A 14,459-nucleotide genomic window follows, 5' to 3' on the forward strand; every position below is an offset into this window, starting at 1 on the left:
ATAGATGTATGTAATATTAGGTCTTACTTTTGACTTAGGTATCTACTGTTTCGAAGATCTGAGAGCAGTGTATTTAGGACACGTACAACCACATAGTTTCCAGTCTCCGCAAAAAATCTAGAGTTAAAAATGTAGATAGTAAATACTAGGTACCCAAGAAAAACTTTATCACTGAATTCTGATTTCTGAAAATTTTATTCTAAATACTTATAAATCGTTAGTGTGTTTCCTTACAACTCATGCAGTTATGTATCCTTACATCCTTACATATTATAAACAAAGTCCCCCGCCGCGTCTGTCTGTCTGTCTGCCTGTTCGCGATAAACTAGAAAAGTGGTGAACGGATTTTTATGCGGTTTTCAACAATAGATAGAGCAATTCTTGAGGAAGGTTTTAGTGTATAATAAGTTTAGGTTTTGTGTAAACTGACGATATTACAACGATTTTAGTTAAACATGTCGGAAAAAATTAAGCCATTCGAGAGCTTTCCTCGAGAACGCTGCCAAAACCTTTTGAGTTACAACAAAACAATGTATGGCGGGTTTGTACCTCTTTAATAGATCTACAAAAAAGTCCGCCGTGGTATATGTCTATCTTCCAAGGATAACCCACAATAACCATTTTTATGTGTTTTCATAATACAGTAAAATTATGGGTTATTCACGAACCTATTTTTAACAATACAGTATTAATCCTTATCCAAATATTATGCGTGTAATATAGAACAAAATTGCCTTTTACACTACACCAAAAAAGTTAATAGGTAATGAGTTATCGTAATATTAAAATCTCCGCGCGAGAAATTAAAAATCGATGAAATGTAGCGAAGATTTCGTTGGCATCTATCTATACTAATATATAAAGCTGAAGAGTTTGTTTGTTTGATTGTTTGAACGCGCTAATCTCAGGAACTACTGGTTCAAATTGAAAAAATATTTTTGTGTTGAATAGACCATTCATCGAGGAAGGTTTTAGGCTATATATCATCACGCTGCTACCAATAGGCGCGAAGAAAAAGTCATAACTTATATCTTCTTACCACGCAGACGAAGTCGCGGGCAACAGCTAGTAAGCGATAAAATCAAATTTTCTGTAAATCTGAGGGCACGGCAGTGCCCCTGCCAAGTCTCGAGCAAAACGGGCACGGCCGTACCATCTTTTCTCGAAGCGATTCGCGGCTGTTTCGCCCCCCCTGTATCTTCGACGTGGACAAAGCTAGGAGTTTAGCTTTTCGGGGAATAATAGTAGGCATTAGAACAAGCTTAAGTTCGAAATTACATGCCAATTGAATTAATGGTTTAGGAGTTACGGTCGATCAAAGTTACACCATTTTGTCACTCACTGACTCACTGACAGATCATCAAAAATCTAAGGTACTTCTAGCAGACTTAGAAACTTCAAATTTTGCACCAAGATAGGTCCTTAGCCACATATAAAGGAAAAATTATAAAAACATTAAAAAATAATATGCCATAGAAAACAATTTTATATTTGCGGTTTGGCAAGAACATTATGTATGGATTTTGACTGCATTGTTAACTTTGTTCGTTGTTTAAGTACCTATTCAATTGGATGAATACATACATAGAATAGAAAAGAATAATATAAATGTAATACACAGACTATCATGAATACAAATTAATACATAAAATTCATAATTCATTAAATTAATAAAGCTAAAACTCCATTGTATTGCGATAAATATTGTATGCGCGCTCGATAGATGGCGTTGTACGTGTCTGAATCGCGCTATGGTTTCGTTACAAAGCGCAGTCTAAGTAGTACTTCAGAATAATTCGATAATTTTCATTTGATAGCGCCACCTGTCTATGAAAAACCATTTCGAAACTAAAAAATATTGTAGTGATAATTGATATTCGGAGAACTTTACGTGTTATTTAGTTTAGTTTAGCTATAGTTTGTAAGTTAGTAGATATATATATGCATATATATATAAGTTTAAGCTTGTTTACATTAGAAGTAACGAAGTCTCAGAGAAGAAACAAAAGAGATAGAGATAGAGAATGGGTTCTAAGCAAAGCAGTAGCTGAAGTCCTAGAAATTATGACACCTAAAAAAAAAGAAAGAAATACACTTACAAAAAATAAATGAGATCCCACCAAAAACATTAAATGTAAAAAAATGCCAAGTCTCTCGATGCAGTCTTTCCATCGTAAAAAGTTTTGAGATCTCATAGAAGCCAAGTCCTATTCAAAATATTTTGTAGTTATAAATCAACATTTAGTAATTGTATCAATAGTTTTCTTTATATTATAATTATAGTGACTTGGCAATGAGCACAAATTAAAAGCTGCTTGATGCCTGGAATTATGTGCAAATGTTACTGACGAGACCAGTGATCAGATTATTTGTTATGTGTGAATCATGATGGTCACTACCGACTACATGCTCCAATACAATAATTAAGAATACCTTACGGGCCATCGCTTTATGAAAGTAAATGAATCGAGAGTACACTAAGACTGACTGCCGTTGCCGAAATTCGGTTGGGACGACACGGATAAACCAAAAGAAAATTAATTTTGTGATATTAATGTTTACGCATGCGGTGTGTGTAACTTTCAACTCCTACAAATATGCCGTTTTATTTGTTTCTTCTTGTGCTCATTGCCAAGTCACTATAATTATAATATAAAGAAAACTATTGATACAATTACTAAATGTTGATTAATAACTACAAAATATTTTGAATAGGACTTGGCTTCTATGAGATCTCAAAACTTTTTACGATGGAAAGACTGCATCGAGAGACTTGGCATTTTTTTACATTTAATGTTTTTGGTGGGATACTTTTTACTCGTTTCAGACTAGTTTTATTGATAACAATGATATTAAATATAATGCAGTAGTATTTATTTTACTGTGAAGCGAAACAGCAAAAATCCACGTTTAAATTACAATAGCACTAAACTTTATTATTCATGTGACAGCTTGTCATAAAATGTAGAGATTAAGAAATATAGAAATCATTAATTTCAGTTAAATATTTAGCTTACCTCTGTGGAGTTGGCACTCTTCCTAATCAGACCCTAGACCTCGAAAAGCTTTTTTCTATATCTAGAACCAAACTTGTCGGGATCTAGACGAAAAAATAATGAAATAAACCTGTTATACCTATATATTACTACATCTATTTTTTTAAAGCTTACTTTATGTTATTTTTAGGTAATTATCTATTTGAGTTTGGAGAAAAAATCAATTTATGAAATTTTCTTTTTAATTACGGCCTACTCTTTCTATTCTGACTCTCTTTTTATGAATTCCAAGGATACTACAAATTGGATCCGTAACTCTTTATTTAGGTACCCTTCATTATGTCAAATATACAAAAACAAATTGTGGTCGAATAACAAAAACAATTTTGACTGACACTTTACCTACTATTAAATTCTTTATGACTTTCATGGAATAAGCAGAACAAGAGTTCTTGATCAGAAAGTATGGAAGATAATATTAGATTAATGGAATAAATATGAGGTGACGGATATTGAATTAAGTACGTCTGTCTGTAAACAGTTTTTATTGCTTATATGCGTTCTGTGACGATCGGAGGGACGAGGACTTTTGCGACGACGACGTAGCGTTGGCATCTTGCCAATCGGTTCCATACAACGTAACTCGTTGTGAATCTACCATGAAAATAAACGTCTATGAATAAAATCTTACGGTTTATACGTTGTTCAGTATTCGGTTGGTGTTCTGTGCGGTAATCGCATTTTATCCCAGAAAGAGTCAAGGTCTTTCTGTACCGTGTTTTCAAGTTTTTAGAGATGGCTCATCAGTTTTGGATTTCGTATCATCCGCCTACTGGTAGGTTTTATTTAACTTCATAGTAGTACGAATTCCTTGCTGTTCGTTTGTTTTGTATTACATGTATAATTAATTATTATCCAATTAGGAGCTAAACATGGGTCTAGCGGAGATGAAACTCCGCCAATACCGGAAGAAGAGCTTGAACAGCAAAAAATTGAACATGAAAAGCATCTGCAAAAGGTAGCACGAAGTTACAATATATTCACACTTAACATTTAATACACATTAATGACTATTAACACTGGAAGCTAGCTCTATATTCGAATTACAATTTTACTGCCTCGATAACATTCCATAAATTATAACAGAGACAGCTGTAAACATTCATGTGTCAAAAAAGCTTTGAAAATTTAAAGGCACTAACATTTTTAACGAAGCTGTAACTCCAGATTGCTCATAACATGTTATTCAAGAAAAAAAAAAAACTAGAAACCTAATTCTTAAAGTAACTTCTACTAAATAAAATCGCAGAACTCATAGAAGAGTTAGTGCATGGTACAACTGCCTCAGATTACATACTTAGTCAACACAAATTACCTATACATTCTGTTAAACATATGTGGGTTAAACATTCAAGGAAAAGGAGTGCCAAGCTAGAGAGGCGGAAGAAGTTAGACAACTTGATATAAAGCTCCTCCACCAACGGGCCATTGAAGCTGAGGAAGACAAAAAAAGAGAGGTAACATACATAGGTATTCTTGCAATGTATATGCGGATAATTCTTACTTATTATCCGAACCCAAAATACCAACCGTCCTTAAACAGCCAGTATTGCAAACTATTATTAAATTAGTTAAATACCTTTTGCCATTGCTTTTGCCTTTGCCTTTTGGGCACGCGTTAATGGTCGATTTTCGGCCATCACTACGGAAGCTGAGACCTGTAAAAGATAATACAAGGACAACTTAATTACCAGATTCTAGTGGAACATGTCCAGACTAGGTAATTAACACTCTTAAGTATAAGATACGGAAATCGGGTAGCATCAATTTTGGATTAACTGAAAACCGAAATCTTTATTATGTCTATGTATAATATTTTTATGACTGTTTGCAAACCCACTGTTCTTTATTATAGCTAATTGTTGAACCATAAAACAAATCTATTATATTAACTCTATTGTCTACCCTGAAGGAGAAAAACCCTTTTAAATTTTCTGGATATGTTCGAGCAATTAGTAAAAATCATTACAATCTCGCTGCGCTTTAATCTTTATCCTTTTCTCCGAATATTATTTCACATTCACCATTGCATTCGCAGAATTAATTCACAATCACACACATTATTTATTAATAATTAATAATGGAATTGGATCACATTTAAAAACAGAAAGAGTTTACTTAATGCAACAAGCTGCTTCATATCTACAAGATTATTAAATTTACTAAGGTAGGATTATCTAAGGAAATGAAATGACATACCTAATAATTGAGTGAAGTTTACGGTATGGTGGCAGATAGCGGAGGCTGTGGAGGGCCTGCGCGGCATGAACACGTCGTGGTCGCACCACCGGCTGTGTGACCTGCAGCGCCAGGCCGCCCGCCTACGTCACAGCCGCCCTTCTATCCCCGACACTACCAAACACCACAGGGTAACCGTTAACTATGCTAGCCCTAACAATTACCATCGATTTATGGAACTTTAAGGCATGCGCATGTAATGTAAGTATGCAGTCATCTCAACTGTATTATGAAGGGCTGTAGCCTACCTTGTTACATTGGTAAAGGGAGTACATGTTATTTGTTTGTGTAGCGCCTTCCCTCTCTGACACAGGAGCTAATGTAGTTCTAGCCCAGCCGCAGGGCGCGAAATAAATATGTATATTGACGTAGATGCGCGCCGAGCTGCGTTTTATCAATGTGGGTGACCGGTGGGTGGGCCGCAAGAAGAGGCGCGAAAATGTTTACAGTAAGGGAGGAAGCAATACCTGTACTACCGTGTATTGTCATATATCATAAAGCGAAGCATCTATACATTATTTTTATTAATTACTTAATTTATAAAAAGCTTTTAGGGTTTTTAAATGTCTACATAAACGATAATGCGGATAAGATAAATTATTTCAAATTTCTGAGAAAACGATAAAAGAAATAATAAAACTTAAAAAAATTAAATATAGTTATTAGCAGTATTTTGTTATAAATTTGAATCTTATTAAAAAAAACAATTATTTTGTTATAAATTTGAATCTTATTAAAAAAACTATTAATTAACAACCTTAAACTTCATTTTATTAAATTTACAAAAAGATATATTAAACAAAATTGCATAATTCACATTTTTATACTCACACTGTCTTATCCTCGTACTTACAAGTCACAAAATGCAGTACTATTTCAGTTCATTAATTTAATCCACCTCACATCCGATAAAAGCTACATAGGTATCATTAGTACAGATAACTGAATAAAATAACTCGCCGAACTAACGCGGCATTTACCTGAAAATTCGAATGTGTGAGTAAAACGCGCACTAAATCAAAATCAACCCACGGACGGTGTCAATACTGCACACAAGCATGAGAGAGCCAGACGAATCAATAAATTACTAATTGAGTTCAACCTATCGGTACTTAATTCTGTGTATAACCTCACCGGTAGCCATCGAGAGCGGCGAAAAATATGGCTGACGCAGCGTTCCGAAAATCTGAATAAAACTGTTGCATGTCGGAAGCATTCGGCAACAAGGCGAAACCGACAAGGAAGGAGAGGTCGAATCTAGGACATCGAGGCCCCGTACCTAGTGCTCATGTCATAATTTATTGGGTTTCGACACATGCGCGAATATATTGACCTATAAAAATGCACCGGGAATAGCCCTGGAGGAGCTACCTACGCCATAAATGCAACAGTCCTGGCTGCAACAAGTCGCCTCCGCGGCGCTCCGCTCGGAATATTAAAATATTTCAATTTCGGTTAAATCGGATAGAATCGTGCTCGAGTGTTAATCAATTGTGAACAATAAATTGAAATGAGTGTTTTTAGTCGAAAATTTTGATTTTTGGTGATTTTTTTAATCGCGTTTTTTTTTTAAAGTGCGGCCCGGGCCGCCGCCCGGCGGTTAGTGCTTGGATTTTATTCGCATTTTATTATATATATCGCCTGCAAAAAACTGTAAAAAATCATATCTGTACAGAGCATGTTGAAAAAAGCGTGCAGCGCGCAGCTCACGAAGCCCGAATCCAGCCAGAGCATCGAGGACAACGACACAGACGGGATCTATTTCAACTTCAGCCGATTTGGACCTTGCCGCGGTAAGCGCTAGTCATTAAAATTAATTTATTAAGCATTAATTGAAAAAAAAGTAGGGCGTGGCGAGTGTAATTTTTAAAATTTTGATTTATTTAATACGGTGGTGTCGTTTTTACGTGTACATCTTATCACTTTACGGCTTTAAAGCCTTAAATAAGTTCTATATCAATTCCCTTTGTCGTGCCACGCCCTTTGTAGAGTGATGTCGGTGGTAAAACAAAGCAAGAAAATGTTTACTTCAGCTCAACTGGTGTATGTAAAACCCTTACAAACAATAAAAGGGGTGACTTTGTAGCTTCATACGTCACACGTTAATGTGCGTTCATTCATACCACGCCCATTGATCACGAGAACAAAGAAAGCGCCCCACACTTCGTTTAATTGATATTAAAACGACTGAATGATTTTTCTTTTTGTTTGTAGATGAGTCATTGGACAGTGACGGTTGTTGTGAAGCTGCAGGTTGTACTATTACGGTCAACGCCGAATGCAATGTCTCTAGTAGGACATGGCGCGGATCCGCAAGTGATGTTGGTGCAGATGCAAATATGGAGCTTGTCCGTGCACCCTCGTGTCCTGGGTAAGTGGAGCTCATATCCCTTGCGAAGCTGATGCCGAATGTTCCTAAAACACGTAAAGTCGCGCTCAAGCAATTTTTGTCATCTGTGAAATTTCGGTATCTGCCTAAACAGGGGATCAGTCGTAATATAGAAAGGTTCTTCTTGAAGCAGCCGCTGGCTTAGAGAGCGCGGAGTCGACGAGGAGAGAACAAAGGATTGGTAAAAATTATTGTGTGTCGTTCATGTATAATCTTTAGCGTCAGCGATGGACTAACGCCTGAAAATATTTTACATAACGTTAAACTCAGCAACCTGTTTCCGTACAGATAGGAGTTACGCTGGAGATACGCTCAAAAACTCTTACAAGACATTCGGTCTCGGTACCTAAACAAAATACTAAAGCGGCTTTTTCTCATACTCAAAAAAATAACTAAATATTAGAGGGTCTAGCAGTTTTTGTGTTAATGTTTAAAATATTAATAACTTAAATCAGCTTCCACCCCGGCCGGGGTCTAGATCGATCTAGCTTGCACCGGCCATCAAATGTTATGTAATACGCACATCGGATGTACTGAAACTTGAAGTGACCGAGTAGATAATAGATTTAGGAATAGCACACGGCGCACATTATCCCGTAGCATCCCTTATTTAAACAAAACATAATAATAAAATCAGCATAAAAGTATAAAGGAAATAGAGATGGCGATCGAGCAAGTCTAGAAATAGGTCAGATCGGTAAAGGCTGAGCGCGCAGGCGCGGGCGGAGGCGGGCCGGCCGCGGCGCTGCGCAGGGTGGTGCGCGGCGGCGGTGGTGGCGTAGCGCCGCGCGCCCCGCACCCGCAATACAGTCGAGTAGGTTCGCAGTGTATCCGACGACGTGTCGCACCGCAACATCACATGTTGAGTACGTAGAACCTCCAGGCCAACCTGGTGAGTGCGACTCCGCTCGTGTACACGGCTCTGTTTTCGCGGCCATCGCCAACTGTTTGTGTTAGCGGTTATTAACTGTATCTACTGTTTCTTTGATTTCTAACGCGACCATAGTTCTACGCTTAGATGTTATTCAACGTGGATCACTCGATTTTGTGTTCCCTTAGTTGACTAGCTGTTAGGGCTTGCATGAGTCTCTGTGTCTATTATCCTTCAGTGTGTTACTTAATTAACCCGCCGTGTCCTATCCTTGTGGGGTCGAATCTGTGGGGTTGAATCTGTGTGGGTCGGTGTGCGGAGACGTATGTACGTTTCGTTACAGATAAGATGTTTGTAGGGAGATAAGATGCCGTTGCTAAGCGTAGGAGCAGAATGAGGCGACACGAGATGCAAAGCAAGGGGGTGGAGGTCGGCGGCGGCAAGGAGGGCTCGCAGATGTCTCGCAGCGAGTCCACCATCAGCCGGTGCACTCCGCACACGCCGCTCGGGCCCCCGGACAGCGTCAGCGTCGACTCCAACCCCATGCCCACCATATATCGGTAACTGTATGATCGACGATCGCCGACCAGGGAGAAGACGTACCGCTACTGCCGCCACAGCCAGTGCCTGCATGACTACATTGCGCTGAGCGAATACCTTCCATTACAAAGCCGACAACAACACCACCGTACACAACATGCCTAAAGCGATACAGTCGGCGCGAACTGCTGTAATCATCAACACAGTTATGTCTTCTCCCAATGGCAAATAAAGCTGAGAGCGCACTCCGCAGCATCGCGCACCGCGATCGTCGCATGCGAGTAGGTATCACGACCCGCTGTTATCCGTGACCACTGCTACAGCAATGGTCTTCCATATCCCGTACATCTAAAACTTGTTGAGCAGTTCTCTAAGATAGCAGCGGGTATAGTTTTACGATCGCTTGGCTTGCCTCATGCTGTTCGACGAGTCAGATGGCGCGCGAAGGTCCCCGATGCACAGGTACGGTGATATACATTACTATTGTGTCACAATGTCTCTTCACCACCTTGCCTTACACCTTACTTCCTTGCTTTAAGTATTTTTCCAATAGTAATCCTTATTTATTCCGTTTTTAGTTTCGGATATTTTTATTCCTTAGTATCGTTTTAGGAATTTTAAAATACAATGCGGTCGTTTGTGAAACATTATTAAATGACAAACGTCATCACAACATAGAACACGTGCCTACTTAGGATTATTGCATGTTTTGTTCACTGTAGTGTTTCTTATGAATTGGGATAGTTTACAATTTCAACAAACTCATTATTTCATAATACCAAATAGAATATCACACAACACGGCAGCTAGTTGTTGCCGAAGTCGTAGCTCTAGAACCGACGTCCATGAAATTAGTTGTAACTTGTAAGCTTATTAATCTTAGTACAAAGTAGTACAATGCATAGAATGTCAATTAAACTGTAGAATGCGTAGAACAATCATTCGAGTACCAAGCACACTAACGTTTCGTACCGCGACGCAATAATCTAATATTATATCCAATCAAACAGCAAATATGTAGGTATCGGCGTTTTGAAAGTGAAAACACAAAATTTATTTCGGAAACTCTTCTCAAACAAACTTTACTACGCCTACGCTTAATAGGACGAAGGAGCGAAATGAATTGTAACAGAAAACAAAACTCCTGAAAATTAATTGCCAAATTTCAGGTAGCAACGATAACAATTAAAATAATAAAATTGGTTAAGAAATAGTTTAGGATTTTTATGCCTACGTTAAATAAAACAATAAAATAATATAATGCGCGTGCCTAATAAAAAGCGGAAAATTGGCGTAAATGAGATTACGGCTTAGTAATACAAACTACTTAAACTGAGTAGTAGATTTATTATAAAAAAATGTGGTCACACAAAACATTATGTTTAGCGGGGCGAATAATGCATATATATTTTTTTGTAACATGGTTTAAAAAACTCCAAGAGAGGCCAAGGATGAACATGTACAATAAAAAATATAACATTCGTTAACATTATCACAATTATTTGGAAATCGAATTTAAATTAACCGTAAATAATTATTTTTGTTTAGGTGTCGGGCACCCATCGCGTCCCTTGATTGTATGGACGACTTCAGTGCAAATTCACAACAGATGTTGGATCAAGGTAGGTCGTAGTTAAAGTAATTACTTACCGTAAATAAACAACACTAATTTCGAATCACGTCACACTAATTTCAATTGAATTATTAATTTTAGTTTAACACAATAGGAAGACTTGGTGGTATCAGCAACGGGATTAAATGGGAAATAGACGTTCTCTGTTAGGATGCGTGCAAAGCTAACACGTATTTGCAAGTCAAGATTCATCTCGTACATAATGCAAAATTCTTACTGATATTTCTAGAATGTTGTTGACTTACATTTTCTTGCTCGCGAAATTTACATAAAATATTCCAAGCGTTGACATATGACTTTTCAGGCTAAAATAAACATTGATGTTCTGATAAGTAAGGTTCAAGAAACGTTTCAATAACTAAGGTGCTAACAAGGACTTATTCAAAATGTTGCAATACAACTTTTGCTATTCTATTATGATCAAATTATGTTTAAGTTCGAGAATAAATTCGCCATTAGATGTTTAAGCACAAAATATTGTCACATTTATTCTTAACTATAAGTGGAGGCGTTAAAAGACACAGCAGCTGATTGGGCTTAATTACAGCTGGTGAAATAAACGTGTCTCGGCACATTTCAACTTATATGGGAAATCACTCCGCCATGCCATCGGTGGTGACTCCAGGACTGCGTTACAAGAACTTAGGAAAGTCGGGACTAAGGGTGCCTAACATCGGCCTGGGGATATGGAATATGCTAAATGAAGATTGCGCTGAAGACGTCATAATGACAGCCCTGGAGAATGGCATCAACCTTTTTGATTTATCTGAAGCACATTGCGGTAATTAACTCAATACCTTCTTGGGATTTTACTTTCTTCGTAAGTTTAAATATTAACGAAAAACTTGTAAAATCGTAGCTAAGGGGGAAGCCGAATTAGGCAAAATATTAAAGAAACGGAACGTGAGGAGAACAAGCGTTATAATTACCACCAAAATATACTGGAGTACCAAGTAAGTCCCATATGAAGAGGTACTTCTATTCCCAACACTAACCTCTACAATCCTTATTATAGCATTATAGAATTAGTAACTAACTGCACGTTTAAATGTGTTGTAAAACGTACGGTAACTTTTTAAACAGTTGAACATTAAATGGATGAGTAGCAATTTAAAATTTAGAATAAATAATATCTTAGATTGGTGTTGTAAACTAGCGAGCTGATTGTAAAACCGATGTAATATGACTAATCGATGTATGTTGTTCTTTCTCTTTAGATGTCTATAGTCTCCTGTCGTCTCTTTTATACTTGTCTATAGCTCTGTTAGAAGATGTACGTTCTCAGCTAGCAGCACTTTGGTGTTCTTGCCTGAAATACGTAGCATACATGTATTAACTAATACATTCTTGCATCTTTAGTGTAGCCACCAGGAATTGTAAATTGTACCATGTAAAGATGAGTGACGAAAGCTTTGGTTTTGCTATAAGGGTTTTGCTGTGTACACATTGATACACTTATGCTTCATTAGTTGCGCTTGTCGCTGTAGTCGCTAACATACTTGAAACTCTCCATTTACTAGGTTTGCTCATACTAATAACAGGTCAGATGAAAGAGGCCTCTCTCGTAAACATATTGTCGAAAGTGTCAAGGCATCTCTGGCACGGCTTCAAGTTGAATATATTGACGTAGTCCTCCTGCACAAGGTAGACCCTGTGTGCCCCATGGAAGGTCAGTACACAATTCATTTTTTTAATTAAACATTTTTTGATTTGTACTTTAGAGCGAATGTTATACAATTATTTTGTACTGATATTTTAACAGAACTTGTTCGCGCAATGAACTTCGTGATAAATCAAGGGTGGGTGATGTATTGGGGAACCGCCCGCTGGTCCCCTTCAGAGGTATGGGTAGCAGCTATTTAAGCTAATTTTATTGTTTTGTTGAAATAGTTATATCACCGTTTTACCTCGTTATCCCATAGATCATGGATGCCTACACCAACTGCAGACAGTTCAATTGCATAACACCTATAGTGGAGCAAACTGAATATCACATGTTCTGCAGAGAAAAGCCCGAGCTTTACATGCCGGAGTTATATCACAAAATTGGTGTCGGTAAGTAAGCTTCAAATAAAATTAATATTTCTTGGTACCTTCCGCTATTAAAACATTTTGTTTACTAGGCATGATGGCATGGTCTGCCATTACAACTGGCAAAGGATTGGGACGCGAAGAAATCACCGGCTTATTCGCAAAATCACGCTTTAACAGGAAATATAGCACCTTTAGCTGGTGCGAAGAGGATTTAGCTGTACCTGAGGTATATTTTAGTATATTTTAGGACAAAATCTAGATATGTAGTTATCAGAAAACTTACGGTATTATTGTGAACGAAACTCTTTTTTAGATGCGTTTATCGGGTAGCAAAGAACAGGTGAATGGGGAAGAGCCACGCACATACGGCGACAAACTACGTGATCTCTCCAACCTGGCTAACTCCCTAAGTATGTTTTTGCTATAGATCCTTTCTTGAGATACAATCTTTGAAGAAATGGTTTTAACAGTAGCCTTGTTTTACAACAGATTGCTCCATGAGCCAGTTGGCTGTGGCCTGGTGCCTGAAAAATGAATCAGTGAACTGTCTCCTTTTGGGAGCAACCAGCGTCGAGCAGTTCAAAGAGAACATTCACGCTCTGCAGGTTGGTTATACTTCTTCAGTCTTGAAGTATTTTCTTTGTTATTTTGAACAGCTGACAAGACGACTTTCTTTTTAGATCGTACCTCAACTGACTCCAGTTGTGATGGTGGAAATAGAGCGCCTGCTGTCGAACAAGCCGCAACGCCCGCCTATGGTATCCACTCTAGCGATGCGCAACCAACAGAACAATAACACCGTGCGAGTTGACATGACGTTAGTTTCTTCAATCATTTTACTTGCGGTACTAAGTTTTACTTCTGGATTGTTCTAGTGAACTCTTTTTTGTATGATTAGGGGTGCCACCACATCTGGAGCCGGCTCACCGAAGCCTGAAGGTGAGGCCGCTGAGGTCGAAGCTTCCACCCCCGGTAAGGAGTCCGGGCGTGGCTTTTGTGAGATTCAGTGACCGTGGTGGCGCGGAAGCACTGACTCTGCTTCCAAATCTAGCAAATCAAAGGTATTTAACAAAAACAATAGTATATCGTAAAACATTGTTTGCTTTGAACAAATTAATAACGGTTTTCTTGTTTCAGGAATCTCTAAAAGACAAGGATAAGGACAAGGAATCAAAACCGAAATTCTTCTTGAACAACGCCGGGGAAGTGATTAAACGTACTGGTAAGAGTCTCGTCTAAATTTTCTTGTTTTTTGTCTGTAACTTTTATTAAATTTATAAACTATGGTGTTTTTTTTGTTTAGAGCAAGATGGTGTATCGACGGACGTTGTGGTGTCGGTGTCTTCGTTGAAAGGTAAGCAACCCGCCAGTGGCGGGAGCAAAGTGAAGAAGTCGAGGTCCGAGCCGGCTCGCCCGCGCTCCGCCTCCTTGCAGAGATCGTCTTCAGGTCAGTTGTCCATCGCTCGAGAGCGCAGAAAGTCACGCCTAGACTTGTCCTCGCCAGCAGACCTGTAAAGCAAAATTATTCTCTTTTGAGTACGCTATATATAGTATACGTGTCTATAATTACTCATCGGATAGACACGGCGTGTCTCTACATTTATGTATGTGTGAAACAAATTGTTTACTCTTTAGAATAAAATTAGGTTAATTATCGTCAAATATTGAAACTCAAATCAAGTTTAAGATTCAATATTT

At 38.0% G+C, this 14,459-nt stretch overlaps 1 protein-coding gene across 3 annotated transcripts; it reads left to right on the forward strand.

Moving 5' to 3' along the window:
- Positions 1-3,413: 3,413 nt before the first annotated feature.
- Positions 3,414-14,283, forward strand: LOC113495936 (voltage-gated potassium channel subunit beta-2). Of its 3 annotated transcripts, none has more exons than XM_026874938.1 (19): positions 3,414-3,831; positions 3,920-4,014; positions 4,412-4,513; positions 5,291-5,425; positions 6,970-7,087; positions 7,509-7,665; positions 10,643-10,716; positions 11,275-11,508; positions 11,587-11,680; positions 12,248-12,396; positions 12,490-12,569; positions 12,650-12,782; positions 12,851-12,987; positions 13,075-13,171; positions 13,251-13,366; positions 13,442-13,578; positions 13,660-13,822; positions 13,899-13,983; positions 14,065-14,283. In XM_026874938.1, the coding sequence occupies exons 1-17, from the start codon at positions 3,792-3,794 to the stop codon at positions 13,769-13,771; spliced, it is 2,010 nt and encodes a 669-aa protein (XP_026730739.1). In that variant the 5' UTR covers positions 3,414-3,791; the 3' UTR covers positions 13,772-13,822; positions 13,899-13,983; positions 14,065-14,283. The 3 variants fall into 3 exon arrangements, with proteins under 3 accessions (XP_026730739.1, XP_026730740.1, XP_026730741.1); XM_026874939.1 differs by having other exon boundaries at positions 12,269-12,396; XM_026874940.1 differs by lacking the exons at positions 3,414-3,831; positions 3,920-4,014; positions 4,412-4,513; positions 5,291-5,425 and adding an exon at positions 6,064-6,893.
- Positions 14,284-14,459: the final 176 nt, after the last annotated feature.

This window comes from Trichoplusia ni, chromosome 7 (assembly GCF_003590095.1).
Source record: "Trichoplusia ni isolate ovarian cell line Hi5 chromosome 7, tn1, whole genome shotgun sequence".
NCBI classification, from domain to species: Eukaryota; Metazoa; Arthropoda; class Insecta; order Lepidoptera; family Noctuidae; genus Trichoplusia; species Trichoplusia ni.

Coding starts and splice junctions, on each gene's coding strand:
- LOC113495936 (XM_026874938.1), top strand. CDS start 3,792: ATGGCTCATCAGTTTTGGATTTCGTATCATCCGCCTACTG. Junction 3,832..3,919: donor TTCGTATCATCCGCCTACTG/GTAGGTTTTATT, acceptor TTATCCAATTAG/GAGCTAAACATGGGTCTAGC. Junction 13,367..13,441: donor AGAACATTCACGCTCTGCAG/GTTGGTTATACT, acceptor CTTTCTTTTTAG/ATCGTACCTCAACTGACTCC.